The sequence below is a fragment of the Mandrillus leucophaeus genome, unplaced genomic scaffold (assembly GCF_000951045.1).
Source record: "Mandrillus leucophaeus isolate KB7577 unplaced genomic scaffold, Mleu.le_1.0 Scaffold108, whole genome shotgun sequence".
NCBI classification, from domain to species: Eukaryota; Metazoa; Chordata; class Mammalia; order Primates; family Cercopithecidae; genus Mandrillus; species Mandrillus leucophaeus.
Window position 1 is genome coordinate 789951 of NW_012098987.1, and position 27565 is coordinate 817515.

General features: G+C 43.7%; 1 protein-coding gene across 1 annotated transcript in view; it reads right to left on the minus strand.

Annotated features, from left to right (window-relative positions):
• Positions 1–27565, minus strand: part of MYO5C (myosin VC) — a 120246-nt gene that overhangs the window by 14737 nt on the left and 77944 nt on the right. Inside the window, 14 exon segments of the mRNA XM_011986298.1 lie at positions 1076–1358; positions 2344–2494; positions 5072–5161; positions 8201–8355; positions 9663–9761; positions 11075–11162; positions 15305–15473; positions 16548–16611; positions 17957–18050; positions 20335–20515; positions 21681–21761; positions 21847–21910; positions 22211–22304; positions 24486–24666. Of these exon segments, the coding sequence (XP_011841688.1) occupies positions 1076–1358; positions 2344–2494; positions 5072–5161; positions 8201–8355; positions 9663–9761; positions 11075–11162; positions 15305–15473; positions 16548–16611; positions 17957–18050; positions 20335–20515; positions 21681–21761; positions 21847–21910; positions 22211–22304; positions 24486–24666 (1794 nt within the window).

Genomic DNA, 27565 nt, shown 5'->3' on the forward strand with positions numbered 1-27565 from the left:
AGCCTCTGGTAACCATCCTTCTACTTTCCATCTTTATGAATTCAATTGTTTTAATTTCTAGCTCCCACAAAATAAGTGAGAACATCTGATGTTTGTCTTTCTGTGCCTGGCTTATTTCACGTAGCGTAATGATAGATACTTTCTTTGTCACCTTCCCTTACATCATTACCATCATCACTACCCCAGGTTCTCATAACAGAGACAGGTATCAAATTTCTGCACACACCATAAGAAACTTAAATATCTATCCTATATTATGTGTTTTCCAATCACTTGATCAGTGTTAATTCAAATAGTAGCTCAGGGACCATGGTCTCTCAATTAAGAGATAGTAGACACACCTCAAAACTAGATTACCAAGTCTTCGGGATGAACTCCAAATGCCTTAGCCTGGCATTCCAGACCCTCCCAGTGTAGATTCAACCTACCTCTTTACCTTGGTCCTGCTGCTCCCCACACCAGCCTCTGCTTACTCCACAAGCAGCCTGAGCAGGGGTTCTCAGTCACTCCCCACAATGCCTCTGACCATTACTCCTGCTTGGAACGTTCTTCTCCGTTTCCTTTATCACTCAAGGCACAACTCTCTGGCTTCCCCAACTGTTCCATCTGTAATCTCTCTCCTCTCTGATACATTTCCTGCACCACTTGTTTGTGATTTAATCATAGTTGCCTTTAATTATTATTTAGCTATTCAGAAGCTTCTCAAAGGCAAGGATCATATCGACTTTTCCTTGTTTCCTGTGTTCTCCACCTGGCAGTGCTATTCAGAGAAAGTGGTCACTACTGGTTGAGTGCATGACCACCCTAGAGGGCCAGAATTTAAGATACACATTTACTGGTTCTCGGTTAAAGCGGCTAGGCCAGCGCATCAAATTGACAGGGTGTGGCGCGAGGGGAGTAGGCCCGGGGCGCCAGCATCCCGGGGTTCTTAGGGTGACTCGAATATCCCTACAGCTGTAGGGCCTAAACAGGGGTTCGACGCCACAGCAAGGAGGGTCAGGCGTGTGTGGCCTCGGTCTTTAAGAGTATCTTTTCCGCCGGCCTCTCTGCGTGAATGGCGGTTTATGAGTTTTACCTGATCTGCATCCCTTTTCTGCAGGAGCACATGTCCTTGCGCAGGAAGAGGCTGTTCAGCGTGACCGCCCCGATCAAGAAGAAGAGCTGCTTCACCGCCTGCCTCACGAGCTCGGGGTCCAGGCCGTTCTGGCACATGGTGGTGTAGAAGTAACTCAGCTGTTGCAGGACGGAGGTCATGGTGTAGGCGTCCGTGTCGTCTACGCTGGAGGAGCGCTTCCGGAAGCCTGTGGGCTTCAGGCCGGAAATGCCCTGCAGGCTCTCGTACTCCAGCATGCCTGGCACTGCGGAGAGATGGGGAGGCTGTGCTGATACGCCAGGAGACACACACGGAACGTTCCCGACGCTCTTCTGTTTGTTTCAGGAGATGGAACATATTTCTTTTCTTTTCTTTTTTTTTTTTGAGACGGAGTCTCGCTCTGTCGCCCAGGCTGGAGTGCAGTGGCCGGATCTCAGGTCACTGCAAGCTCCGCCTCCCAGGTTCCCGCCATTCTCCTGCCTCAGCCTCCCGAGTAGCTGGGACTACAGGCGCCCGCCATCTCGCCCGGGTAGCTTTTTGTATTTTTTAGTAGAGATGGGGTTTCACCGTGTTAGCCAGGATGATCTCGATCTCCTGACCTCGTGATCTGCCCGTCTCGGCCTCCCAAAGTGCTGGGATTACAGGCTTGAGCCACCGCCCCCGGCCGAGATGGGACATTTTTCTACAAGAGTCAGTGAATGTACTTGTGATAGAGAAAGCAAAAGAATCAAGGGTTTGGGACAGCAGGGTGTGTGTCGGGGGTAGGAATGGACGGCTGTTTCCAGCGGGGCTGCAGCTTGTCTTCTAGGTTTGAAGCAGCACGTTTTTCAGCCTCACAGGAAAGAAAGGCGGTTAGCGTGACAACTCATGGCCTGGGCATTAAAGCCTAAAGTATTTAAATTTCAGGAAATTAAGGAAAGTATACAAGAATTCGAATGGGGCTTTAGGATTTCAAAAATACTTGGCTAAACCAAGAAGTAGAAGTACCACATATAATAGCAGTAGTAGAAGTTTCCCCAAGTTTTTTCCTTCAGGATAAATCATCCTTATAGAAAGAAAGTTACCAACAGCGTACTATTATTTATGGAATCATTTTAAGCAAGCAAAGAATTAAAAGGTAGATACATGATTATATTTCCTTGACTTTTTAAACAATGTTACACATAATCACACATTACACATACCAAGTTTATGTTTTAAAAAGTCTTAATGTACTATAAATATTTTTTGGTGATCAATTCTCTTCTTACCTATTATTGGTTGGATATTCTTTTCCATTATGATAATAAATTGATGATATATTCGTATAGCCACATCACTGAGAATCTGTCTGTATTCTGAAAGGTCAAAATTGTTCAAGCAATTCTTATTCTGATGTGGACTATTATGCTTCATGAATTCCTAAAAGTAATTTTAAACATAAAGTATTAGAATAATACAAACATGTAGGAAATTAATAATCAGCTACTATAACTCTTTTACCTTAAAACTTAATGTCTGATTTATATCAAATGAGTTCATGATGCTTGGGGTAGCATGTACCTTCTATAAGAGAAAAATTGCACTGATTTCCTATATGATCCCAGTCTGTCACACTATCATTGTCCTACCCACTTCCCTACAAACATTGTCCCTGGAACCTACAGACTAAGTGGAAAAGCTCATAGAAAGCCCATGGAAGCGTATAGGAAAATGAAACAAAACTGCAGAGCATCCAAGGAAACACACTGCTACGAAGAGGTAAGTGGATACAATAAATGAGATTCATAACCTGATAATTATAGGGCACAAAGTTGAAATATTTTAAAGTGTGTGTTATGGATTGAATGTGTCCTCCTAAAAATCATACATTGAAGCCCTAACCCCCTAGTGTGGCTGTATTTGGAGATGGGGCCTTTAGGGAGGTAATGAGGTTAAATGAGGTCATGAGGATAGTGGCGTGATCTAATAAGATTGGTGTCCTCATAAGAAGAGACACCAGAGAGAGCTTGCCCTCTCTCTCCCTCTCCCTGACCCATGCACCCAGGAAAGGTCCTGTGAGGACACAGGGATGGAGAAAGTGGCTGTTAGCAAGCCAGGAAGAGAGCCCTCACCAGGAAGTGACCATGCTGGCACCCTGATCTCAGATGTTTGGCCTCCAGAACTCTGAGGAAATAAATCTCTTGTTTAAGCCACCCTGCCTGCGGTATTTTGTTATAGTAGCCTAAGTGAACTAATGGAATATGTTTAACATGTTCAAAGAGACTAAAGAAAAAGAAAAAATTAAGAATAGGACATTATGGGGCTGGGCATGGTGGCTCACGCCTATAATCCCAGCACTTTGGGAGGCCGAGGCAGGCGGATCACTTGAGGTCAGGAGTTCAAGACCAGCCTGGCCAACATAGTAAAACCCCATCTCTATTAAAGATACAAAAATTAGCTGGGCATGGTAGTGCATGCCTGTAGCCACAGCTACTCAGGAGGCTAAGGTAGGAGAATTGCTTGAACATGGGAGGTGAAGGTTGCAGTGATCCAAGATCATGCCACTGCACTCCAGCCTAGGTGAGAGAGTGAGACCCCATCTCAAAAAAGAAAGAGAGAAAAAAAAGAATAGGACATTGTGGTAAGAGGCAGAGGTGAAAAGGAACAAGAGAGATTTTATAAATAAAAATATGGTAACTGAAAAAGCAGTCAGACAGGGAAAAGAACATTCTATACATGGCTGAAGGGGGCAAAGAAAGGATCATAAAACAGTGCTGAATAAGGCATTCTTCCACTAATGTCTCACAGATACCAGTTTGCTGTAAATGCACTAGTCTGTGCCTCCTCCTGTTTTGGTATTCTTTTTAGTCAGAGGTTGGATTTTCTTTACTTCTCCTTTTGTTCTATAGTACTAGTCAGATTACTGTTATATTTTATTTTACCTTCTTTCCATTGGGACAACTGTTTATCTATATGGAAGAGGATATTAGATCATTACCTTACATATCAATTTTGGATAGGTAAAAACATAATTGTCAACTCTAAAGGTGAACTACAAAAGTTTAGAAGAGAGTATCTTCATGATCTCAGGACAGGGAAGAATTTCTGAACAAGACACAAATCATAAAAGAACAGGTTTGACAGAGTTAAGCATATCGAAATTCAAAAACTGTGTGACAAGGGACTTCATAAAGAAAATTAGAAGTGAAGCTACAGTCTATCCATATGATATAAAGACCTCCTACAAATCAATAACAAAAACACCAACCCTAAGAAAAAGAAAGAAAGGATGTGACTAGGCAATTCAAAAGGAAACCCAAATGACCAATAAACATATAAAATTATGCTTGACTTCGCTAGTGACCAAATAAATGCAATTTAAGTCAACAAGATATAATTTTATACCCTGACACTGGTAAAGGATAAGAATGTCTGTCAATACCAAGTGTTGGTGAAGGTATGAGACACTGGAAACATCATACACTGCCGGTGGGGCTGTGAAATGGTACAGCCATTTTAGAGAGCACTGAAAACCCTGAAAGCCACTTTGTTATTTTAGTTCAATGAAATTTTTCTCTGCAAGTACTTGAAGGTGGAGAACTCTTTTATGACATCAGCCTCCTGGAAGCAGAGTCGGAGTGGCAAAGGAAATATATTTATAGATTATGGAGGAACAGTCAGGGTCCTGTAGAGAGAACAGCTGTGAAGACCCAGGCATTTTAAACCAAGGGCTGTATTTTGGAGTCATAATGCTAAACATCTTACAACCAGGAGGAAACTTAAAATTCGTCTTATCTACCTATTGATTTAAAAGTAATGGAAACCTAGGAGGCCTAGTACCGTGCCCAAAATCTAAGCTGCTTCCAGAAGTCTCTTGCCTGTGGTGTATACCCAAGAGTCCAACAGATAATGTGCTGTTGGCCTCCTGGGTGAAGAGAATAGAGGCTCTATTAAGCTCTGGCTCAGGCGGTTCTAGACTGGCTGTCAGCACAAAACAAGCAGGTGAGCGCCCCCTACCTCTTCTCCGCTGTACTGCTTCAGACAATTGAGAAAATGGCAAGTGTTGGAAAGCCAAAAGGACAGCATTTCAAAGTCTTCTAAATGTTCCTTAGAAAAATAAGAAAAGACAGAATTGGACTTGATGATTACTTGTACCTCTGAGCATCTTACCTGTTTGGTTATTTGTAGCTTTTGACCAAAATTAATTTCTCTTTTATTCACTAAAGCCTTTATCTAATTCATACCATAATGATAAGAGCTTATATTTATTTAGGTCACAGTTTGTAACATGTTTCTGTACAGGTTGTGTCGCTCATTATGAAGTTGAAGTGGCCTTGAAGGAAAGCATGAGCAGTGTAAGTTTCACTTCTTGCTCTCCTAAGTTCACATTCTCACTGGGAAGATAGATAGGACAGAGTTTAGTAGGTGGTCAAGTACCCACACAATGGTTGTAGACTGTGCTACAAAGCTCAGGGGATGGAGAGAGAGGATGGGGAGACAGAGCAGCTGAGGAAACCTCAGAGAGGCAGGAGGTCTAGCCCTTGAGGGAAATGGGTGGAGAGACAAGAGTTCAGGACTAGGACTGCTGGGGAGAAGGCCTCCACTTACAGGGCAGGAAGAAGAGGAACAAGCAGCGAAGGCAGAGACAGTGATCAGAGGGGGAAGAGGAAAACAGAGAAAATCCTGGGATTTAAAAGACAAGGGAGGAAGCTTTCAAGGAGATGGTGCTAATGCTTTGGTCAATTTAAAGAGAATAAAAAGTAAAGAAACACCACTGGTTTTAGTAAGAGGAATTACTGGTGATCTATCTGTAGAGTGATGGGTTAGAAGCCAGATTGCAAGGAGTGACAAAGAGAACTGGTGGAGACCACTAGTTTAAGCACTTTGGCAGTCCGGGGTGGAGGGAAAGGAACAGTGGCTAAAGAGGGTATGTGGGCACATCGCTGTAATTGCTGTGTGCTGGAGGTGGGGAGGGGCAGGTCCTGGGCACATGCAAAGGCAGTGGGAGGGGGCCACGGAGAAGTTGAGACTGAAGATGCTGGTGAGAAAGGGGTCTTACAGTCCTCATGCCATGCGTCTCTTGGTTTATGAATATTTGGCTAGACACCCCAGAGCATCAAGGGGAGGCAAATACTCTGTGTCCTGTGCTGGAACACAATACCAGCTTGTCTTAAGAAAAGCCAATTTATGCAAATATGGACAGGAGGAAAACATCAATTTATGGGAGCCCCTTCCAAAAACACTTTGGTGGCTCCTGTGAAGACGGTGACTATAAAGTATCCAGCACCAAACAAATGTGAATTTTCTATTCCTAACTCCAGATAAATAATGAATTCATGATACTTTTTGGAAGCAGAGGAGAATTACTATACTATGACATCTCACAAATCTAGTTTTTATGTTTCTTTCTTCCTAGAGTTTATTTATTTATTTATTTATTTATGAGACAAGGTCTGGCTCTATCACCCAGGCTGGAGTGCAGTGGTGTGATCTTGGCTTACTGTAACCTCTGCCTGCCGGGCTCAAGTGTTCTTCCCACCTCAGCTTCCTGAGTAGCTGGGACTACAGGCACACACCACCACACCTGGCCAATTTTTGTCTTTTTCGTAGAGACAGGGTTTCACCATGTTGCCCAGGCTGGTCTTGAACTCGTGAGCTGGGATTACAGGTGTGAGCCACCACACCTGACCTTCCCTAGAGTATTTAAAAGAATTTAATTCCTCATTACTCTTTAGAACACATATTTTACTAAAAATAAGTTAGGATCTCCCTAATTAAAAATTCACATATATCCTAATATCGAACATCACTTCTCTTTTGGAGGGGCATGAAAAACACTTATTTTAGTGTTACTTATGTCTTCTTGCCCCCTTCCAATATGGATCAGTACATTGTAATTCCCAGAAACAAGTACTTTTTAACATAACTGTGAACTGGTCATTTCCTAGAAAGAGAGAAAGAGAGAAGGTTTTTGTACTAACTCCACTGTGGCAAATGGAATTTCCACACTCAGGGTAGCATCAGGTCTGGCTTAGAACTAAGTCAACCACCCTACCCACACCCAAGATTCCAGCATGCGCTAAGCATTACCAGAGAACTCTTTTTACAAAGTAACTATCCCTGTAAGCAAGGATCCAGGTCTGTTTACAAAAATCTTCAACGCTTAGATACAGTTATTTACTCATTGATCATTTATGGAGCTTCCAGGAAAAATAATCAGCATGCTAAGAATGATTTTAGGATTATGTTTCAGTTGGAAAGGAAATTAGCAATAAACTTTGTGTTACTGTTAAGTTAGCCTTCACAAAATCCCGCCCTTTGTCATTGTCATTTTTGATCATTATCCACTTGTCACACCATGAAGAGATGATTGCTCATAAGAGTTCAGTTGGTGACTTCTGATACGTACACCATACACACATGGTCTATGTCCTATGGTAGGTTCCCTCTCGCCCAGTGGTAAACTGCTGGCTGCCTGCTTGTCCAGTCATTCCAATAAGGACACTGACTTAGGGAATGGACAACAGCAAGTTGGAAGGAACCTGGGTCCCTGCATGATCATATAGAACAGAGCCACCTTCCAACCTCGATGGCTCATTATGGAACTGCTATCAGCAAAGAACAATCCTCCATCTTCTTTAAGAAACTGTATATTGGGCAAAGGGAGGTGGCAGGTGTCTTATAGCTACAATAGCTTAACTTTACTAAGTAACTAACCTAACTAATACACAGTTCATCTTCATTTGTGGACTAGGAATAAAAATACACAATGTGCTTTTAGGAAGAAGAATTATATAATTGCCAAGGGAAGAGAGGAGTAATTTTTCATTCCTTTTCATTTCTCATGATTTACCCTTGTTACAGAGATAGAACATATACCCCTCACAGCTGATAAGTTCACACCCTAAGGGGACAGCAGTGGTGGGGGCAGTGGCTACCAGGTTGCAGTCTGGCCGGTAAGGCTTTGAGGGCTATGGCAGTTGCTCATCCATTTATCTTTCCCTAACAGTGTGGCTCCCTTCAATAGTGGGGAGGGAGGAATCAGGCGTCTCACCACACACGGGAGGCTCAGGAGGGGCAAAGACTGGGCATCTGGTCATTCCCATAGATGTGATACCAAGGGCCAATGTCAAAGGCACTTCCTACCTTAACCACCTGCTTGATGCCATTAATGGTGCTGTTCATGAGGGACTTCAGCATGTTGGCATCATTCAGAGAGTCTGCGTAGCGCACACACATGAACAGGATATGAGCCGGCAGCCCGGGGATCATGTTCACCACCACGCCACGGGGCTTCAAGTCTGAAGCAGAGAGAGCCAATGAGGATTACAGCTGACAGGTCAGCTCTTCTCCTAAGGAACCTGTGACTAGGGGCAGGGGCTTGTTTGCTTTTCTGTGCTTGATGCAGTGCCTGAATGTATATGGATTTATTTCCTCTTTGAGGAATTCCATCTGGCTCCTTTCTTGTCACAAAATACACAGGTGCCACTTGTTCCTCTTCTTGTTTACAAAGGACTTTCTCTTTCTTAAAAGGTTGAATAAGAGACAGAATCTTTATTTTTCCCTGGTGTGGAAACTCTGGATTTCAGACCCCCATTGTAAGAAAGGAACTCCAGTTCCATGCACCCCTACTCCAAGCTCTTTGATGAGAATGGAGTACAGTGTCTGCAATCACATGAAGCTGCCTTGAATAGGGAAAGCAGGCACACACCAGTGCAGCAGAGGATGTCTAGCTGGCCTCGGGGAGAAGAGAGCGGCGGAGACGCACAGTGGGGATGAAGGGGAGAGAGAAATCTTACAAAAAAAGTTAAGATAAGCAAACAAGGACGTCCCCCTGGCTGCATGAAGACAGAAGCACAAAGAAGAGGCTCACACTGTATGACGCCAGTGATGGGGGGAAAGAAAAGGGTGGGGGTGCTCACATGAGCTGAGGGGTTTCACTCGCAGAAGAGGAGGGAAGGCTATATGCTGGCTTTGTGTTTTGAGATCTTGGGGCCAGCTGACAGGGAGGCAGATTTTTCTCCCGATGCCAGAAAACCACGTGGAAGGTCACAGTGAAGACAGTGCAGTAAGATTGTTTCTATGACCCCCAGATCTTGAGCATGCACATGGGACATTCCTGTAACTGAGGCATGGCTGGGAAGCCCCATCACATTGCTGCAGAGAAATTTCTCGGAAGTCAAATGGAGCTCAGAGCCACAATTACTTCCATGATGGCTTCTGTGCTGAGACCCAAAAATGAGGTGATGTTTCTTTTCTACCCTGGTCCTACAATTTGGAAAAGGTCAGGGCAATGGTTCTCAACTGAGGACAGTTTTGGCCCCCACAGGACATTCGGCAATACCTGGAGACATCTTTTATTGTCATCACTAGGGGTTGCTGCTGGCTTCTAGCGAGTAGAAGTCAAGGATGCTGCTCCATCCTTTGTTACTCACCATTCGCAGAGTTAACAGGTCAACAGTGCTGAGGTTGAGAAACTCTGGGCTGGGGTAAGAAGCAGTGGAAGAAGAAAGTAGAAAAAGGACCACCCCTGCCCAGGACTTTGGCACTGACTGATGTGCAGATTCTCAAAGAGAAAGCAAAAATCCAGAGTTCCAGGTTTCACTACCAAGAATGAGGTTCTGAATGAGCTTGGCCTCGTCTTCTCTCTTGTATTGCAGCATTCCAAGGTACTCCTTAGGTCCTGAGGACGAGTGCACATCATTGGCTGTAGACAGAGGCAAACAATCAGCTGAATACACAAAAGCAGCTTTCACAGGTCTCATAATGTGACTACTCTCCTACCCCATTCTGGCTGGTTTGCACGTAAATGTCTGTGGCTTTCAGATACATTAAAACTGTACTGTATTGTATCCTGAAGAATTTCTCCAAGTAGTGATTCCTCTTTGTGAGTACATGAGTGAGTACAGCTGCTGCTGAAAAGGCCCAGTTATCCTTTGAAGAGCCTTATGAGTGCCTGATATGTATCCAGCACATGGTAACAGGAAAGAAATCCTAGATATTGCCTTGTCTTCAAGATGCCGATGCTACTGTGAAAGAAGACTCGTGAAACATTTCGTGTGCAAAGTACCAATGTGCATGATCCTTACTGAGAGGGCTGTATTAGTTTCCCATGGCTGCTGTAAAAAGTTACTGCAAACACAGAGGCTTAAAACAACACAAATGTTTACTCGTACAGCTCTGGAGGTCAGAAGTCTGAAAGGTGAGCCAGGGTGGTGAATGGTAGTTCATTCATCACAACAGTGGGGATGCAGCGGGGGCTGGAAGCACAGACCTGGGCCCTGCTCTCATGGGGCAGACTGCCATTTGTCATTTATTACTGAAGGAAAAGGATCCTGAGTTTGCTTGTGGACATTTCAAATTTGAGGTGAGAGTTGGGTAAGTAAGAATAAAGCCGCTCTTCAAAGAGATGAATATAGAAAAAGGAACAAACAAGACACAGCCTTGGCAATAAGGCTGGGAGGAAGAGGAAAAAGTAATAAGGAATGAAAGAGTGAGAAATGTGAGCAGGAGCTGAACACAGGCAAAGTTCAGTGATGGAAACAGAAGGAGGGATGAAGGGCTGCGGGTCCCTTTCACAGAGACTCACAAGGATGCTTTATGTGTGCAGTGCAGTCCATGTTCAGGATGTCTGCTTCTTAGCTCTCTACTTTTCTAATAGAAATTTGGATACTAACTAATCCTACATATGTAACAGGGAGAGAAGATGAATTTCAAGCAGTTAATTGAAAACTTGTTCACAATTTCATTTTTTAAAAAAGGGAGCTAACAGAGGAAGAGGTTAATGTATTAATTATAGGATGTCTCTTGCAGGTACATCAACATATCTGGTATCATCTGAGCGGGAGGGAGCTGTCTTCTTGTCCCAAAGGATCTTTTCGTTAGCCCAGCACTAGGTCCCAAACCTCACCACTTGAGAATCATTCCTTTGGGTTTCATAAGCTTTGGACCAGAGGGAAAATAAACGAGTGCATGTTAGCCTTAGCTCAAAAGAATAAGAAAACAAGTATTGTTTCTTACCTTTTCCAGCTGTCTTGCTTAGTGTCTTGACTTGATCTTGTAGCTTTTTAATCACTCTGTCCTTCATGTCTAATTCTTCTTCAAGATCCTACAGCAATAAAAAGAAACCAGGATTTAGCTTAGAAGCACTTTAATCTATTTTTTTTTCTTTTTTGGTAACAGCTTTATTGAGCTACAATACTGTTCACATACTGTACAACTCACCCACTTAAAGTGTAAACTCAAAGGTTTTTTAGGGTAGTCAAGAGTTGTGCTACGATCACCATTTAATTCCAGAACATTTTGTTACTCCAAAAAGAAAACTAACCTTTAGTGTCACTCTCTAGTTCCTCATACCCTTCCAGCACCTAGCAACCACTCGTCTACTTTCTGTCTCTACAGATTTGCCTATTCTGGACATCTCATATAAATAAATTCATAGAATAGGTTTTTTGTATGTCTGGCTTCTTTCACTTAGCATAAGGTTTTCAAAATTCATCCATGCCGTAGCAAGTATCAGCATTTCACATATTCTTATGGCTGAATAATATCCTATTGTATGCATGCACTACATTTATCTTGCTCTTATTACATAGGAATGCCCATCATAGAGAATTTAAAAATATGAATGTGAGAAAATGGGCTTTCTAGATGTCAGAAGCTGGAGCCAGAGAAATGTTCAGAGATTTGGGCCTGGTTTTACCTTTCCTTCCTGATAAGGAGGTGGCCTTGCCCATGCTGAATTTGGTTCCAGAACTAGGAGAGTCCTTGGATACCTAGAAATACTTCCTATAAAGGACATACAGTGTTTACGTTCTTCCAGATCTGAGCCTTTGACACATATAGAACTCAGGCTTCTCTGACCCAGAAAGACCCACCATGCAGGGTCACTGCAGCTGTGTGCCCTCTAGGGACTCTTGGGGCCAAGGGACATTGTGCTGTTTCTACTCTGTGTGGCCACCTCTCTCCCTGCCACCATTCTGTGTCCCTGGCTAGACATGTTAGGAACTCTATGGACTTTAGAAGTGGAGGTGTCAGTAGAGCTTCTTCCCTCCAATTCAAGCCCATCTTATATCTAATAAAATGGGTCACCCATCAACCCATAACTCAGGAAAAAAACCACTCTTAACATATCGATTTCATTCCTTTTTTCCCAATATGGTAAATGTACATTTTATAAAATTGGGATCATATTACATGCAAAATTTCAAACCCTACATTTTTCTCTAGTTATACTGCAGACATTTTCCCATGTCATTGATAATATACCCAAACCATCATTTTAACAGCCAAGTCATACTATATCATACAACAATTTAACCTTTGCTCTATTGTTAGATATGCATTTGATTCCTTTGGGTTGCTTTTTTTTTCTCTCTGATTATTAACACTATGATGATCACTCTGAACAAAAATCTTGGTCCACATGTTCAAGTATTTACTTAGGATAGAACCTTACAAGTTGTGTTACTGAGTCAAAGGGAATGTACTTTCCAAAGGTTCATGATCCACATCTTCAAATAAGCCCTCAAGAAAGTTTATACCAATTTATATTCCTAGCAACCATGTATGACAGTGCCCATTTCAAGATGTTCTCTCCAGCAGCATCTCTATTAATTATTATTATTATTAGTAGTAGTATTTTTAGAGATAGGGTTTTGCTCTGTCACCCAGGCTGGAGTGCAGTAGTGTGATCATAGCTTACTGTAGCCTCAACCTCCTGGGCTCAAGCAGTCCTCTTGCCTCAGCCTCCTGAGTAGTTAGAACTATAGGCATGCACCACCACACTTGGCTAGTTAAAAAAAAAAAAAGTTTTCCTTGTAGAGATGGGGTCTTGCTACATTGCCCTGGCTGGTTGAACTCCTGGCCTCAAGTCATACTTCTGCCATGACATCTTAAAGTGCTGGGATTACAGGTATGAGCCACTGTGCCAGGCCCAGATCTCTGCTAATCTGACAGGCAAAAATAATACCTAGTTTTAATTTTGAATTTCTTTGATAAATAGTGAAATTATTACTAAAAGTTTTTTTTTTTTTTTTTTTTAATCTCTTAATAAGAATTTCCTTTTCAGTGACAAAAGAGTCTGGAAAAAAAAATTTTTTTTTTTTTTTTTGTTAGAGACGAAGTCTTGCTCTGTCGCCCGGGCTGGAGTGCAGTGGCCGGATCTCAGCTCACTGCAAGCTCCGCCTCCCAGGTTTACGCCATTCTCCTGCCTCAGCCTCCCCTGTAGCTGGGACTACAGGCGCCCGCCACCTCGCCGAGCTAGTTTTTTTGTATTTTTTAGTAGAGACGGGGTTTCACCGTGTTAGCCAGGATGGTCTCGATCTCCTGACCTCGTGATCCGCCCGTCTCGGCCTCCCAAAGTGCTGGGATTACAGGCTTGAGCCACCGCGCCCGGCAAAAAAAATTTTTCTTTGACTCAAAGCATCACATAGTGGCTTGAACAGTGTCACCCTGAAATTCATGTCCAACTCAAACTCCAGAATGTGGTGACTTTATATGGAAATAGGATCCTTGCAGCTGTGGTAAGCTGAGAGTCAATATGAGAGATGGCTACTACAATTTAGGGTGGGCTGTAAATCCAATGCAGATGTCCTTATAACCGACAGAAAAGAACACAGAGACAGACAGGGAGAAGGCCAGGTGCAGTGAGGCAGAGGCTGGAGTCACACTGCCCCAAACCAAGGAAGACCTGGAGCCCTCTAGAAGGTGGGAGAGGCAAGGACGGGTTTTGCTTAGAGACTTCGGAGGAGTGTGCCCTGCTGACACCTTGACTTCAGACTTCTGACCTCCATAATGGAGAGAACACATTTCTGTTGTTTTAAGGCACCTGGTTTGTGGTCATTTGTCACGGCAGCCCTGGCAAACTAATACAGATCAGGTCTCATCTGTGGGTAGAATCCGCCGGCTAATGTATAGAGATGATACTCTTGTTGTATGTCCCTCTGCTTATATGTAACAGTGAGGCTACTCCAGGTTCAGAAAGAGCTATGGAAATGAACATGTCAGGCCTGTCGGCTCCCCAGCTCAGCGCACCTGTGGGGAGCAGAGCTAGACACTCAGAGGAGCTCCAGAAGAGGGCACCAGGAACGAACTCATAAATCACAATGCACTGGGACAGTCAGAGTAAAGGATCAAGTGGGATGACATGCGCAGCACACGCATGACCCACCCATGTAGCTTCTCCCTGACCACTGGCTCCACTGAGATCCCAGGGGCCCACAGAAGGCAAGGCAAGGCAGCCTCACACACATGGACAGCAGGTGGTTGCTTCTCTGGTGTAATATGAGGATTCCAGTCTCCGAGAAAGTTATATCCACCTCAGAAAAGACAGCCATCATGTAGGTGCCACTGACTGGAATTTGTTACTTCCTATTAAATGTTAAACTCCTGGAATGTCTCTTTTTGGATGTAACCATTCTTCAGAGTTAAACCCTGACACCCAAAATGTGTTTTTCCTCTACCAGGCTTTTCCTGTGAGATTGGAAATAGGGGCCCTGTCGCGGGGAGAAGGGCACGTGGCATGTCCACACTGACCCACTGGACTCGTCAGCCCTCCTGGGTCACCCTCTTGGAAGCTCTCAGGTCTCGAAGGGGCCCAAGAGGTCTCAGCTCCTAGGAAAGTGGCCTACCTGTCACTTCAGCACTTCTCAGTCTTCCGGGTTCCATACAGCATCACAATTTCAAAATCATTGCTGGGACTTGACGTACGGTTACCCAATTTCATTTTGGTAAGGGCATTTAAAACTCAGAAAAGACCTTAAACACTTTTAAAAAGTTGCTAAGCCTTCCATCGACATCATGATCATTTCATAGAAGAACATTTTGACTCTTAAAATTGTGGGAAGGCCACCCCCTGAGAAGAAAGCATGGGCACTCATATGGGGTGAGTTTTGCTGGGTAAAGCGCTCACACGTAGGCCTTGCTAGCCTCAGTGTGTTCCACAGCATGGTGACTCCATCCTGGATGGTGCCGTCCACTGATAGTGCTGGGGAACCACGGCCTGCACCTCACTGTCTCTCCTTCACCCTCCCCAGGCTGGCCTGTAAGTCTCTGAGGCCTGTAAGTCCCCAACGCCTTCCCAAAGCCAACCTCAGAGACCACGTGTCTTTTGGGATAACAAAACAGACGGTTCTGATAGAAGGACCTTTGGTCTATAGATGTTAATTATATGCTTTAGGCGGCACGTCCCCCCTTTCAGCATCATTTGCACACAGACAGTCTCTATCACCAAGTTAGAAGACTTCTCACCCTGTTTTCCAAAGTGAGCCGAGATGCTTCCTGCCAGAAGTTACTCTTGACTTCACTTTCAGTTTCAAATTGTTTCTTCAAGTGGTCACTGGCCTCCTGCATTTCTTGAATCTTATCAATCAGCTTCTCCTTTTCTTTGGTATGTATTTCATTCTGGGCTTCCATGGCCCTGAGAAAGGGAGGGAGGAATGGCTAGTATCAGTATGACCATCATGGAGAAGTCACTCACTGTCATAGCAAGTGGTGATATTTCCAAAGATATGAGAACACCTTGGCCAATTTCTGTGTAAAGCAAATAGTATTTGAATAGGGGCGTCCTTCTGGGGGAAGGAAAAGAGACCAGGACTGGCTGGGACAGAAAATTGTCCATGGACTGCTCTAGTCTCCTTCACCCAATAAGAGGTTCCATTCTCCACCCAACCCCAGCCCCACTCACTGTTCCCATGGAACATCCACGCCCACCATACCCTGTGACAGCTCAGCAGTCATCCCCTTTGTGACCAGCCTGGGGACCAGACACTCACAAAGCCAGGGATCAGATAGAAGAGAGGAGGGGAGACCATGAGAAGAGTTCCAAAATGGTGCCTTGCTCCTTTTCCACTACTTTGGGTCCTCATCCTACTGATAAAGTCACATGACTAAAGATGCTCTTGGGGATGTCAAGTGTCCATTTATTATTTTGGAAAAATAACTGTCTCAACAAGTTGGCAAAAAAACAGAACATTCTCCCCACAAGGCTCTGCCAGGGCATGAAGCCCTTTGTTGGTCAGGATGGAAATTTGGGGGGATTAGCAATGAAGATTTTCCATCGACATGGGTTTTTAATTCTTACCCTAAATAGTCTGCTAATAGAAACCGTTCTCTCTCACAGACTCTTATCCGTTGTTTGAACAGATTATTCAAATGCATGCTATAGCATTTCAAGGGTACAAAAGTGTACATATACAGTGAAAAGTACGGGTCCTCCCCTCCTCTGTGCATCAGTCACCAAGCCTGAAGGCAACTGCCTGGAGGCAACCAATGTATTGTTCCTTAACAATCTCCCAGAGATGCTGCAGCTCCTGCTGCTGCTGAGTGTGCTGTACATACACATATTTTTTCCTTCCCATTGGAATGGCAATATATCATATATATTAATTAGCATCTGGCTTTTTGGCATTAGTAACACATCTTGGTATATTCTACAGTTTCAGAAAAGCATTACATGAGCATGAACTTGAGGTACACACATATTTACACTTACTTTCTTTGTGTTCCTTCCTCCTCTTGACTGCGATTTAACTGATTAGACAATTCTTCTAGTTTTCCTATAATAAGAAGAACTGTCAATACTTTGTGGGGAGTGGGGGGGGGCATATCACTGCATTCTGATTTGGGTTTGGTATTATTTTCAATTTTTAAAAGTCCTAAACCAGGGGTGTCCAATCTTTTGGCTTCTCTGGCCCATATTGGAATAAGAATTGTCTTGGGCCACATATAAAATACACTAACAGTAACAATAGCTGATGAGCTGAAAAAAAAATTGCAAAAAAAATCTCGTTTTAAGAAAGTTTACGAATTTGTGTTGGGCCTCCTTGAAAGCTGTCCTGCGCTGCATGTGGCCCATGGGCTGTGGCTTGAACAAGCTTGTCTTAAACTGTATCCAGGCAGAGATTAACTTTTATTTGGTCTGAACAATGTTTAAACATTTTTAAACCATCATTTAAAAATTGTAATATTTCACATAAAAATCTGGATTCCTGGGTTTTCTTTAAAAATAGGAATCTCTAGCAATACTGGGCTCACATTCCCACTGGGCAACAATCACTGGAGCTTGGAGGCAGAAGCCTCTTTATTTTACTGTATTTTTTTCAGAGACAGGATCTCACTGTGTCACCCAGGCTGGAGTGCAGTGGCGCAATCATGGCTCGCTTCAGCCATCACCTCCCGCGCTCAAGTGGTCCTTGCACTTCAGTCTCCCACACAGCTGGGACTACAGGAACATACTGCCATGCCTGACTTATGTGTTAAAATTTTTTCGGCTGGGTTCAGTAGCTCTTGGCTATAATCCCAGCACTTTGGGAGGCCAAGGTAGGTGGATCACCTGAGGCCAGGAGCTCAAGACCAACCCGGCCAACGGCGAAACCCCATCTCTGCTAAAAATAAAAAAAAAAAAAAAAAAAAAAAAAAAAATTAGCTGGGTGTGGTGGTGGGTGCCTGTAATCCCATATACTCAGGAAGCTGAGGCAGGAGAATCGCTTGAACCTGGGAGGCGGAGACTCCAGTGAGCAGAGATCGCACCATTGCACTCTAGCCTGGGCGACAGGAGTGAAACTCAGTCTCAAAAAGAAAAAAAAAAAGTTTGTAGAGATGAGGTTTCATCATATTGCCCAGACTGGCAGACTGGTCTCAAACTCGAACTCCTGGCTTTAAATGATCCACCCATCTCTGCTTCCCAAAGTGCTGGGATTACAGGTGTGAGCCACTGCACTCAGCCTGCACCTCCTGCATACCTTCCCATATGTTTCAACTAGCCCCCTTCTCACATTTGTTACCTGCCCAGCCCCCTGGAGAACCAGAGTTTAAAACCCCCGAGTACGAGGACATTTCAGTGTCACTTCCTGGGTACGGGAAACCATTTTCTATAAGCAGGTTCTTGACGGTTTCAGTTACCTTTCATTTTCTCAGTTTGTTCATTCAGGCGGATTTCAAGATCTTGCTTCTGCTTCTCCAATTCTGAAATTTGCTGTTTAAAGTCTGGGATCATCTTTAGAGAAGAATTAGAAATATCAGAATATAAAATACTTTGATCTATGAACTTTAAAATATCAGAAGCAAACTAAACTGTCTTGGCATTCAGCCTGCGGAACATATAATTGTGTAAGAGAGCCACGACATTAGACTGGATTAACATTCTTTTTTTTTTTAACCTCAAAACCCATATAGTCTCAGGAAATACCAGTGTGCTCAGAGGAAGCAGTTCTCATACAGCTACGATAGCAAGAGAAGCATGTGTACATGTATAGAAATCCTGTGTTGAGTTGAGGAAGGAATTGGGTGAAGAAATGGCAGCCGGCCTCTTTGGTCCAAGCCCAGAGCCATCATCTCCTCATCTAGGAACAGGAAAAGCCATCTCAAAGGGTCCCACTGCAACTTCTGAATTCCAGGACACGCACTGCTCTGTTAGTAGAGGTCTGAAATCACCCAGTAAGTTTCTCAATCCTTTGTCCCTATCTGTATATTTCCTTACACGTCTATTGCCTCTACCCGCAGTTAGGTTAAACAGGGTTGTTTTTTTTTTTCCTTCCCCAAGTTTATAAACATGCTCATTTTAAAACTGAGTGGCTGAGATCCAGGCCGCCGAAGTCTAAATGAAGAATACAGACAGCCACTGATTTACGATGGCTCAACTTACTATTTTTTGAGTTTGTGATGGTGTGAAAGTGATACGCATTTAGTAGAAACCATACTTCAAGCAGCCATTCAACCATTCTGTGTTTCACTTTCACAGTATAGTATTTGATAAATTACATGAGATATTCAACACTTTATTATAAAAATAGGCTTTGTGTTAGATGATTTTGCCCAAGCGCAAGCGAATGTAAGTATTCCGAGCACGTTTAAGGCAGGCTGGGCTAAGCTACGATGCCTGGTAGGTTAGGTGTATTATATGCATTCTCAACTTACAATACAATACTTCCAACAAACGATGGGTTTATTGGGACATAGCCCCATGGTAAGCTGAGGAGCATCTGTACTTGTTTGTGCAATTGTGTCTCATTGCAAATTCCTCATTGAAATTTCATCCAAGGAAAAAACAAAAGTGTAAAAGTCCCCCACTACTGTTCCCTGTGTCCACCCCTGGTCCTCAACTGCTGCTACAGCCCCGAGATTTCCTAACACTCCCAGTTTAGGGAGAGGAGAGGGTAGTAAGGAAGTAGGGGAGCAGCAGCCAGTGAGGCAGGACAAGAATGCTGGGAGAGCTGGGCATCCTGGAAGCCAAGAGAACAAAGCGGAGAGGGCAAGATTAGCATCGCCGGGGGCTGCTGAGACACAGTAAGATGAGGGTGCAAAGGAACCCTTAGTGCTCAGCTCTGTGCAGGCAGAGTCAGCCAGTGGTGGGGGCACACGACAGAATGGGGCGGTGGGCAGTGAATGGGAGGTGTGCGAAGGGAGTATGCCTAGAGGGTCTTCGTAAGTCTGACTAACTCACCAAAGAAACGGGTGATGGCCACAGGAGTGTGGGGTTAAGACAGAGATGGCTTTTTGAGTGAGGAGATTCCTAAAGCATTGCTTCAGGCCAGTAGGCATGAGTTGGAAGAAAGAATGAGACAAATGCAGTGGTTAGGAATGCACGTCATGGAAGAGGAAGCCCTTGAAAAGGTGAGATTTGAAGGCCAGGCACGGTGGCTTATGCCACTTTGGGAGGCTGAGGCGGGCGGATCACGAGGTCAGGAGTTCAAGACTAGCCTTGCCCACATAGTGAAACCCTGTCTCTACTAAAAACGCAAAATTAGCTGGGCGTGGTAGTGGGCGCCTGTAATCCCAGCTACTTGGGAGGCTGAGGTAGGAGAATTGCTTGAACCCGGGAGGTGGAGGTTGTAGTGAGCTGCAATTGTGCCACTGCACTCCAGCCTGGGTGACAGAGTGAGACTCTGTCTCAAAAAACAAAAAAAAAAATGAGATTTGAAGCATGAGCAGGACTGGCCTTCTGACACACTCCTGTTTCAAGAGCTACCCTTCAATTTTGTGGTCACTTTCTAAGGGGTTAGGGCTGGATTTAAATACAGACTTTAAAACATACACACTTACGCAAACACACACAATCACAGCACCTGCACCCATCCTGTGGTGAACACACACACTCTTGTATCAGAGTGCTCTCTGGTCTGCAGTCATTTTATAGTTTAATCACCAGACTGAGTTATTTCACTTCTGGAAAAAGTAATTTATATCCACTCTTTTACTGCCAAGAAACTGAATTTGACTCCACTGACAAAGAACATCTCTAGTATGATGGCCACGACTGGGGCCCCTGGCTGAGACCATACCATATTCTCTGATGTTAGCCTGGTCACTTCAAGACGGATGCTTTCATTGATATCATTTTCTTCTCTGAATAACTTCTGCAGGTGGTTGATTTCTTGACTTAGATGCACCACTTTGAAATTCAAAGCTTCAATCTCCTTTTCGTAGCACTCCTTCTGAGACTGGAAATGGCTCTCCAAAACACTATTAAAGGAAGGGTCAGGAAATAAACTGCATGGCCTTTATTCTGCTGTACGGACGGCTGGGAGGCAGTTATGAAGACCCACAAGAGCCGTGCACAAAGTACATCAAGTTTACTTATGCACTCACAGTTATAGGCTACAGAATCAGGAATGCCTAATTATAAAATCTTCTAGCTAGTTAGGAAGCATTATGTGGGGGTTAACATGTAGTTAACAATGAAGAAAATTTTAGAGGTTATTGTATTTTTACACTCTTAATAGTTAAAAAATTTTGGCCGGACGCACTGGCTCACACCTGTAATCCCAACACTTTGGGAGGCCGAGGTGGGTGGATCACTTGAGGTCAGGAGTTTGAGACCAGCCTAGACAACATGATGAAACCCCATCTCTACTAAAAATACAAAAATTAGCCGGGTGTGGTAGCGCATGCCTGTAGTTCCAGCTACTCAGGAGGCTGAGGCACGAAAATTGCTTGAAACCCGGAGGTGGAGGTTGCGGCGAGCCGAGATCTTGCCACTGCACTCCAGCCTGGGCAACAGAGTGAGACTCCACCTCAAAAACAAAACAAAACATGTTCTGTATGATACTACAGTTGTGGATACGAATCATTATACATTTGTCAAAACCTACAGAATGTACACCAAGAGTGAACTCTAATGTAAACCATAGACTTTGGGTGACAGTGGCGTGTCAGTGTTGGTTCATCAGTCATAGTAAACACACCACTGCGGTTTTGGAAGCTGATCGTGGAGGAGGTTGTGTGCGTGTGGTGATGGGTATAAGGGAACTCTCTGTATTTCTGCTCAACTTTGATGTGAACCTAAAACTGCTGTAAAAAATAAAATTTATTAATTTAAATACATGCAACACATGCCTTAAATTTAAACGTATCTACATATCTCTGGCAACACTAACTAACTTATTTGATAATCGGTTTCCACTGTATGGGTTATGGGGTTTTTTACTAGGCATTTTATCCCATGAAGAGATTGCTCTTCATGAATAAGCTAATTACTTACTTCTCAGAGAAATATTTCTAGCAGTTATTTGGTCATTCTACTATAAGGAATTTGTGTATCAATCTATGTAAGGTACACTTTGGACTTTCCAATCGTCTATTTATTATCTCTGAAAAATAAAGAAGAACCCTGAGGAGAATTTCTAACCGTGTTGCTTTCTTCAGTCCTTCATAAGCAAACCAAAGTTCTCCATCCTCATTTAAATGTTCCAAATCTTCCATAGAGAGCCTGCAAAATAAGGAAGATAAGAAAGTCTATCATCTCTCTCACGTTTTACATGTCTTAAAATGTTTGATAATGCAAAAATGATTACCTGCTTCTTACATCTTCAATGTCATAGCTTTCGAGAAGTTGTTTGGTGATCTCTGACATCTTTTCTGAAAGGAAAAGGCAGAGTTGTATACATTACATTTGTGGATGATTTATCTTTTCCCATTCCCTTTCCAGGGCCCAGTTTTCTAGCTTCACAGTCTCCAGCTAAATAACTCACCAGCTATCCAATCAACCAACTAACCAATCTTCTAGGTATTCAACCAACTAGCTATTCAGCCTACCAACTAAGCAATCTACCATATGTCCAACCAAATTCATACCAAAGGACACGTTTCCTTAGCAGTGACACAGCTATGATAAATTCAGTCTACACCCATGGACTAAGAGACTCATATTTTTATTACCTCTCATTTCCCGTTTTTGTGACTGCACATGTTTCTCCACATCTATCTTCTGTGCCTGAAGTAGCTGTATCTCTTTTTCGAACTCAGAGATTGTCTGAATCACAGCAACGACAGAATCAGGTAAAGAAAAAAACAGCAATTATGCTTTATATGAGACAAAGGGAACACAATTACGGCGTCGCCTGTCTACACAAGACATCCTCACTGCAGTTTCTTTCTTAGCTAAGATCTTGTTAAACCATCACTGCCCACACAGCTTGGCCTTGAGGCATGCTTAACTACTCAACATGCCAGACCTACTGGGTTGTATCAGTAGAATTAACTTCCCTGGGCCGGGCGCAGTGGCTCACACCTGTAATCCCAGCACTTTGGGAGGCTGAGACGGGTGGATCACCTGAGGTCAGGAGTTTGAGACCAGCCTGACCAACAAGGTAAAACCCTGTCTCTACTAAAAATACAAAAATTAGCCGGGCGTGGTGGCAGATGCCTGTAATCCCAGCTACTTGGGAGGCTGAGGCACGAGAATTGCTTGAACCTGGGAGGTGGGGTTGCAGTGAGCCAAGATGCTGCCATTGCACTCCAGCCTGGGTGACAAGAGCAAAACTCTGTCTCAAAAAAACCCCAAAAAACAAAAATCAAAAACCCAGAGTAATTTTTTTTTTTGAGACGGAGTCTTGCTCTGTCACCCAGGCTGGAGTCCAGTGGTGTGATCTCAGCTCACTGCAACCTCCACCTTCCAGGTTCAAGCTATTCTCCTGCTTTGGCCTCCCGAGTATCTGGGACTACAGGCACGTGCCACCTTGCCTGACTAATTTTTTTTTTTTTTGTATTTCTAGTAGAGACGGGGTTTCACCGTGTTGGCCAGGATGGTCTCCATCTCCTTACCTCGTGATCTGCCCGCCTTGGCCTCCCAAAGTGCTGGGATTACAGGCGTGAGCCACCACGCCCAGCCCAGAGTAATCTTAAGAGATCACACTGGAGAGTTACCCAGTCTTAGCTACCAAAGAGAAAGTGAGTGACACCTACTGGTACCTCTCTGCAAGCGCAGTCTCACAATTTCCTACATTTAAGATACAGACCTCAGACTTCAGCCAGATGACAGGACTCCCACAGACTGACATCAGGCTCATGTGGCTGCTAAGAGTGAAGCAGTCACAGGAATGAAAGTGACCCTTCCTGATCATGTGGTCTAACCTCCTACTTTTAAACAATAGGGGACGGGGCCCAGAGAAGACACATACTTCAGCTATGGAATTCAGTGTCCACCCGGATGCAATTCCAAAAGCTCTTCTAAACCACACATGGCTAGTTCATGACAATTACAAAGAATATTTGCATAATCCTGCTCTGATAATATGTATTTCACATATTTAGTAGAAGCTTAAAAGCTTTCCAACTTAATGATGAAATGTCTTACATTAAAGAACACAGGTACACTCAGGTTTAAGTTTTCTGGTAGGGAAACAATTCACTTAAGCCTTGATTGTCCAAGCATGGATCATTACTTCATCCATTCATTCATTTTTCTCAAGAGCTTTTTATTAAATTGCCCAGGAATATTTATATATTTTTAATGATAAATACAGGTAACAATATTTTTATGTATGATTATGCAGTTTTAAAAATTCTATGTGATTTTTCCCTCTCAGGTTTATAAAAATTTACTTAAAAATTTCTACCATTGACAATTTATAGCTTCATTGATATTATAATTTATGAATATAATGTGGAATAATTCAGCTGATTAACATGTTATCACCTCAAATACTTGTCATTTTTTGTGGTGAGAACATTTAAGATTTATTCATAGCAATTTTGAATGTACAATATGCTCTTATTAACTACATTCACCACACTCTGCATTGGATAATTGTTTTTGTAAATTTTCTAGTAACGGTTTAAATGAAATATTTTGATAATAAGGTAACTTAACTTTAATGCAGATGTTTATAGATTTATAGTGATGGATTATATAATAAGGATTCACCTCAATTTACAGTCTAATTTGGAAGTATTCTCTACATCAACATATTTAAATAACTTTACATAAATGTAATTTCAAAAAAGTTAGAAAGTTGACTTTTAAAATATGGAATACAATGATTGCTAAATCAAAGGCAGCCTGGAGGTTCACAGTTGGAAGGACTGAAGGAATCAGGCTCTATTTGCCTGTGGCCTTTACACAGATGGTTTTAGCTGTCTAATCTGTGGGAACTTGGAATTGCAATCAAATGACTTAACCAGAGGGCAGGGCTGAACGTGAGAGCAGCGCTACCTTGGCCTGCTTGCTCAGGCGGGCCACTTCTGCCTTCAAGCCATCAGAAGTGACGTGCTCCTCCTCTACCAGCTGTTGGAGTTGCGTCTTCTCATCCTTGAGAGATTTAATTTCTTCTTTCAAAGACTGAATCTGCTTCTCATAGTCTTGTGTTTTCAGTTCAAAACTTTTTTCAAGAAGCCTAGGCAGCAAAAGAAGAAAATAATTTAGAGCTGAGTGTGGTGGCTCAAACCTGTAATCCCAGCACTTTGGGAGGCCAAGGCAGGCGGATCCCTTGAGCCCAGGAGTTCGAGACCAGCCTGGGCAACAAGAGAGACCCCCCTCCGTCTCCACTAAAAATACAAAAATTAGCCAGGTGTGGTGGCGCACGCCTGTAGTCCCAGCTACCCAGGAGGCTGAGGTGGGTGAATCGCTTGAGCCCAGGAGGTCCAGGCTGCAGTGAGCTGAGATCATGCCACTGCACTTCAACTTGGGTGACAGAGCGAGACCCTCCCCACAACTCCCCCCACCCCCCCAAAAAAAGAAGAAAATAATTTAGAATTGTCTCTACAGTCTTTACTTTGAATTAGAATACATCGTTTTGAAAACAACAAGAGGAAACAAGTTAATTAGGACCTACTGTGACAGTTCCAGCAGATAATGGCCTTATTTTTAGCAAACTGTTTCCTCTTCTCTTAGGTTAAAGGCAACTTCTTACACCTCCTGATCTGAAAGGTGTAGCTTTACAATGATCATGCACCGGGGACACTGGATAGGGAGCCTGAACTTAAAATACACACTGGTTGTTGGGACACTGTATTCCCAATCCCCCGGGGTTCCATGCAGTTCCCTGGAAGGGCCATTTTGCCTCAGAGAATATCTTGGTGTGCTCTGCTAAGTCCTGGCTCCTTCCTCGTTCCAAGGATCCTGCTGGGAGTTTGTTTGATCCTAAACAATAGAGCTATCTGATATGTCCAGGGGTCTAGCCCTTCAAAAATTCTGGAATAAACGGCAGCTAATCCAGGTGCCCAAAAGTGTGTGTAAATCCAACTGCTCTAGAAGGCTGCTCAATTAAAAATTTGATGATTAACTAAGAAAATAATTGAAAAGAGATACATAACCAACATAGCCCACAGGGGCCCTGAAGCGGTGCCAGAAGCTCTATGAGTTTATTAAATCATTCTACTTGCTGAGCTGTCATCTCAGTTCCTTTTATAACTCGCTTTTATAGCACAAAGGGAAAAACTCTGAGAAAGAGAGCCACATTCCCAATAAATTTGTTTGATTTCTTTTTTATAGATTTTATTTATTTATTTATTTACTTTTGAGACGGAGTTTTCTCTTCCCAGGCTGGAGTGAAGTGGCGCAATCTCAGCTCACTGCAACCTCCGCCCCCCGGGTTCGAGTGATTCTCCTGCCTCAGCCTCCCGAGTAGCTGGGATTATAAGGTGCCCATCACTACACCCAGCTAATGTTTGTATTTTTAGTAGAGACGGGGTTTTGCCATGTTGGCGAGGCTGGTCTCAAAATCCTGACCTCAGGTGATCCGCGCCTGCCTTGGCCTCCCAAAGTGCTGGGAGGCATGAGCCACTGCACATAGCCTCTTTTTTCTATAGATATTAACAAACTTTGTTTCCAGGTTTTTAAAAAAACTCCAGTGCTCCCAAGAGGCCAGTAAAATGCCTTTGAAAAAGAAAACTGCAACCAGAAGTCTTCCTTTTTTTTTTTTTTTGGAGACAAGGTCTCATTCTGTCACCCAGGTTGGAGTACAGTGGCGCGATCTCAGCTCACTGCAACCTCCGCCTCCCGGGTTCAAGCAATTCTCCTGCCTCAGCCTCCCGCGTAGCTGGGATTACAGGCATCTGCCACCACGCCCGGCTAATTTTTGTATTTTTAGTAGAGACGGGGTTTCACCACATTGGCCAGGCTGGTCTCAAACTCCTGACCTCAGGTGATCTGTCCGCCTCGGCCTCCCAAAGTGCTAGAATTACAGGCATGAGCCACTACACCTGGCCCAGAAGTCTTATGTGAAAAGAATCTTAGACCCACAGACGGAGCTGGTCAGGAGGGTGCCCACAGACTGCAGGCCTCTTGGAGCCTCCTGAGAATTGTGACAGGGGCCAGGAATTCCCCACTTGGCTGACCAAGGGCTAAACCAAGCTACAGACAAGTGCTAACGAGGAGGCAGAACACGGGCCTAGAGACGGTGAAGAGTTTTACTCCCTTCACTGGCCTGCCTTGCCCTGACCCAGTTAGGACTGCAAACAGCCCACAATGACCCGGCCTCAGCCTGGCTCTCCAAACCCCCAGCTTGAAATGATCACTCCCAAGTGGTCCCTGCACGTGGACAGATGCCAAGAGCCGAGCTCTTCTCCGCACATGAAACGCTCATCGACAATTATATTTTTCTAGGTAAATGAGTTAATTAGACATATTTAAAAACTGATGGAGGATCATGAAACACTTCATATATCTGTTAACTCCTGGAGCGATTCTGGGATATTCCCTCCTCTCTTTAGAATCCTATTTCCTCACCCAGACCCAGGCTGTCCTGCTCACTGCTTGGGAAAGTTTTGTATCCTACCACCACAGGCAGACCTGAGCTTTCTAGACCCCAAAAGAGATGTGCCAAGAATGTTCTGTCTCTTTCCAGCACCCTGCCATGCACCCCAACTTTGAGATCTAAAAACCTTTGACTACTTAAGAGAAGGGAAGCCCAGATTGGGGTCCTTGGAGGTTAGCAAAGGGTTTGCAATTGAGATAGGAAAGGTGGGCTGGTACAGTACAAGGTCAGGCACCTGCCTTAATTTCTGTGAGGTGCGTTATTTACCTTATCTCTTGGGATAAAAGACAAACTAACAAGTACAATAGGTGGGGAAGGAAGGGAGGGAGGTTTATTTCCTAGGCAAGAATCTTAATGCTTGGATTTGGAGGAAGTTGAAGGTGGTGGTAGTCTCTGAATTTTGCACTGTCATAGCAATAAAGTAAAAAAAAGAAAGAAAGAGAAAAAGAAAAGGAGGAGAGGAAGGAGAGGAAGGAAGGAAGGAAAGGAAGGAAGGGAGGAAGGGAGGGAAAGAAAGAAAGAAAGAGAAAGGGAGGGA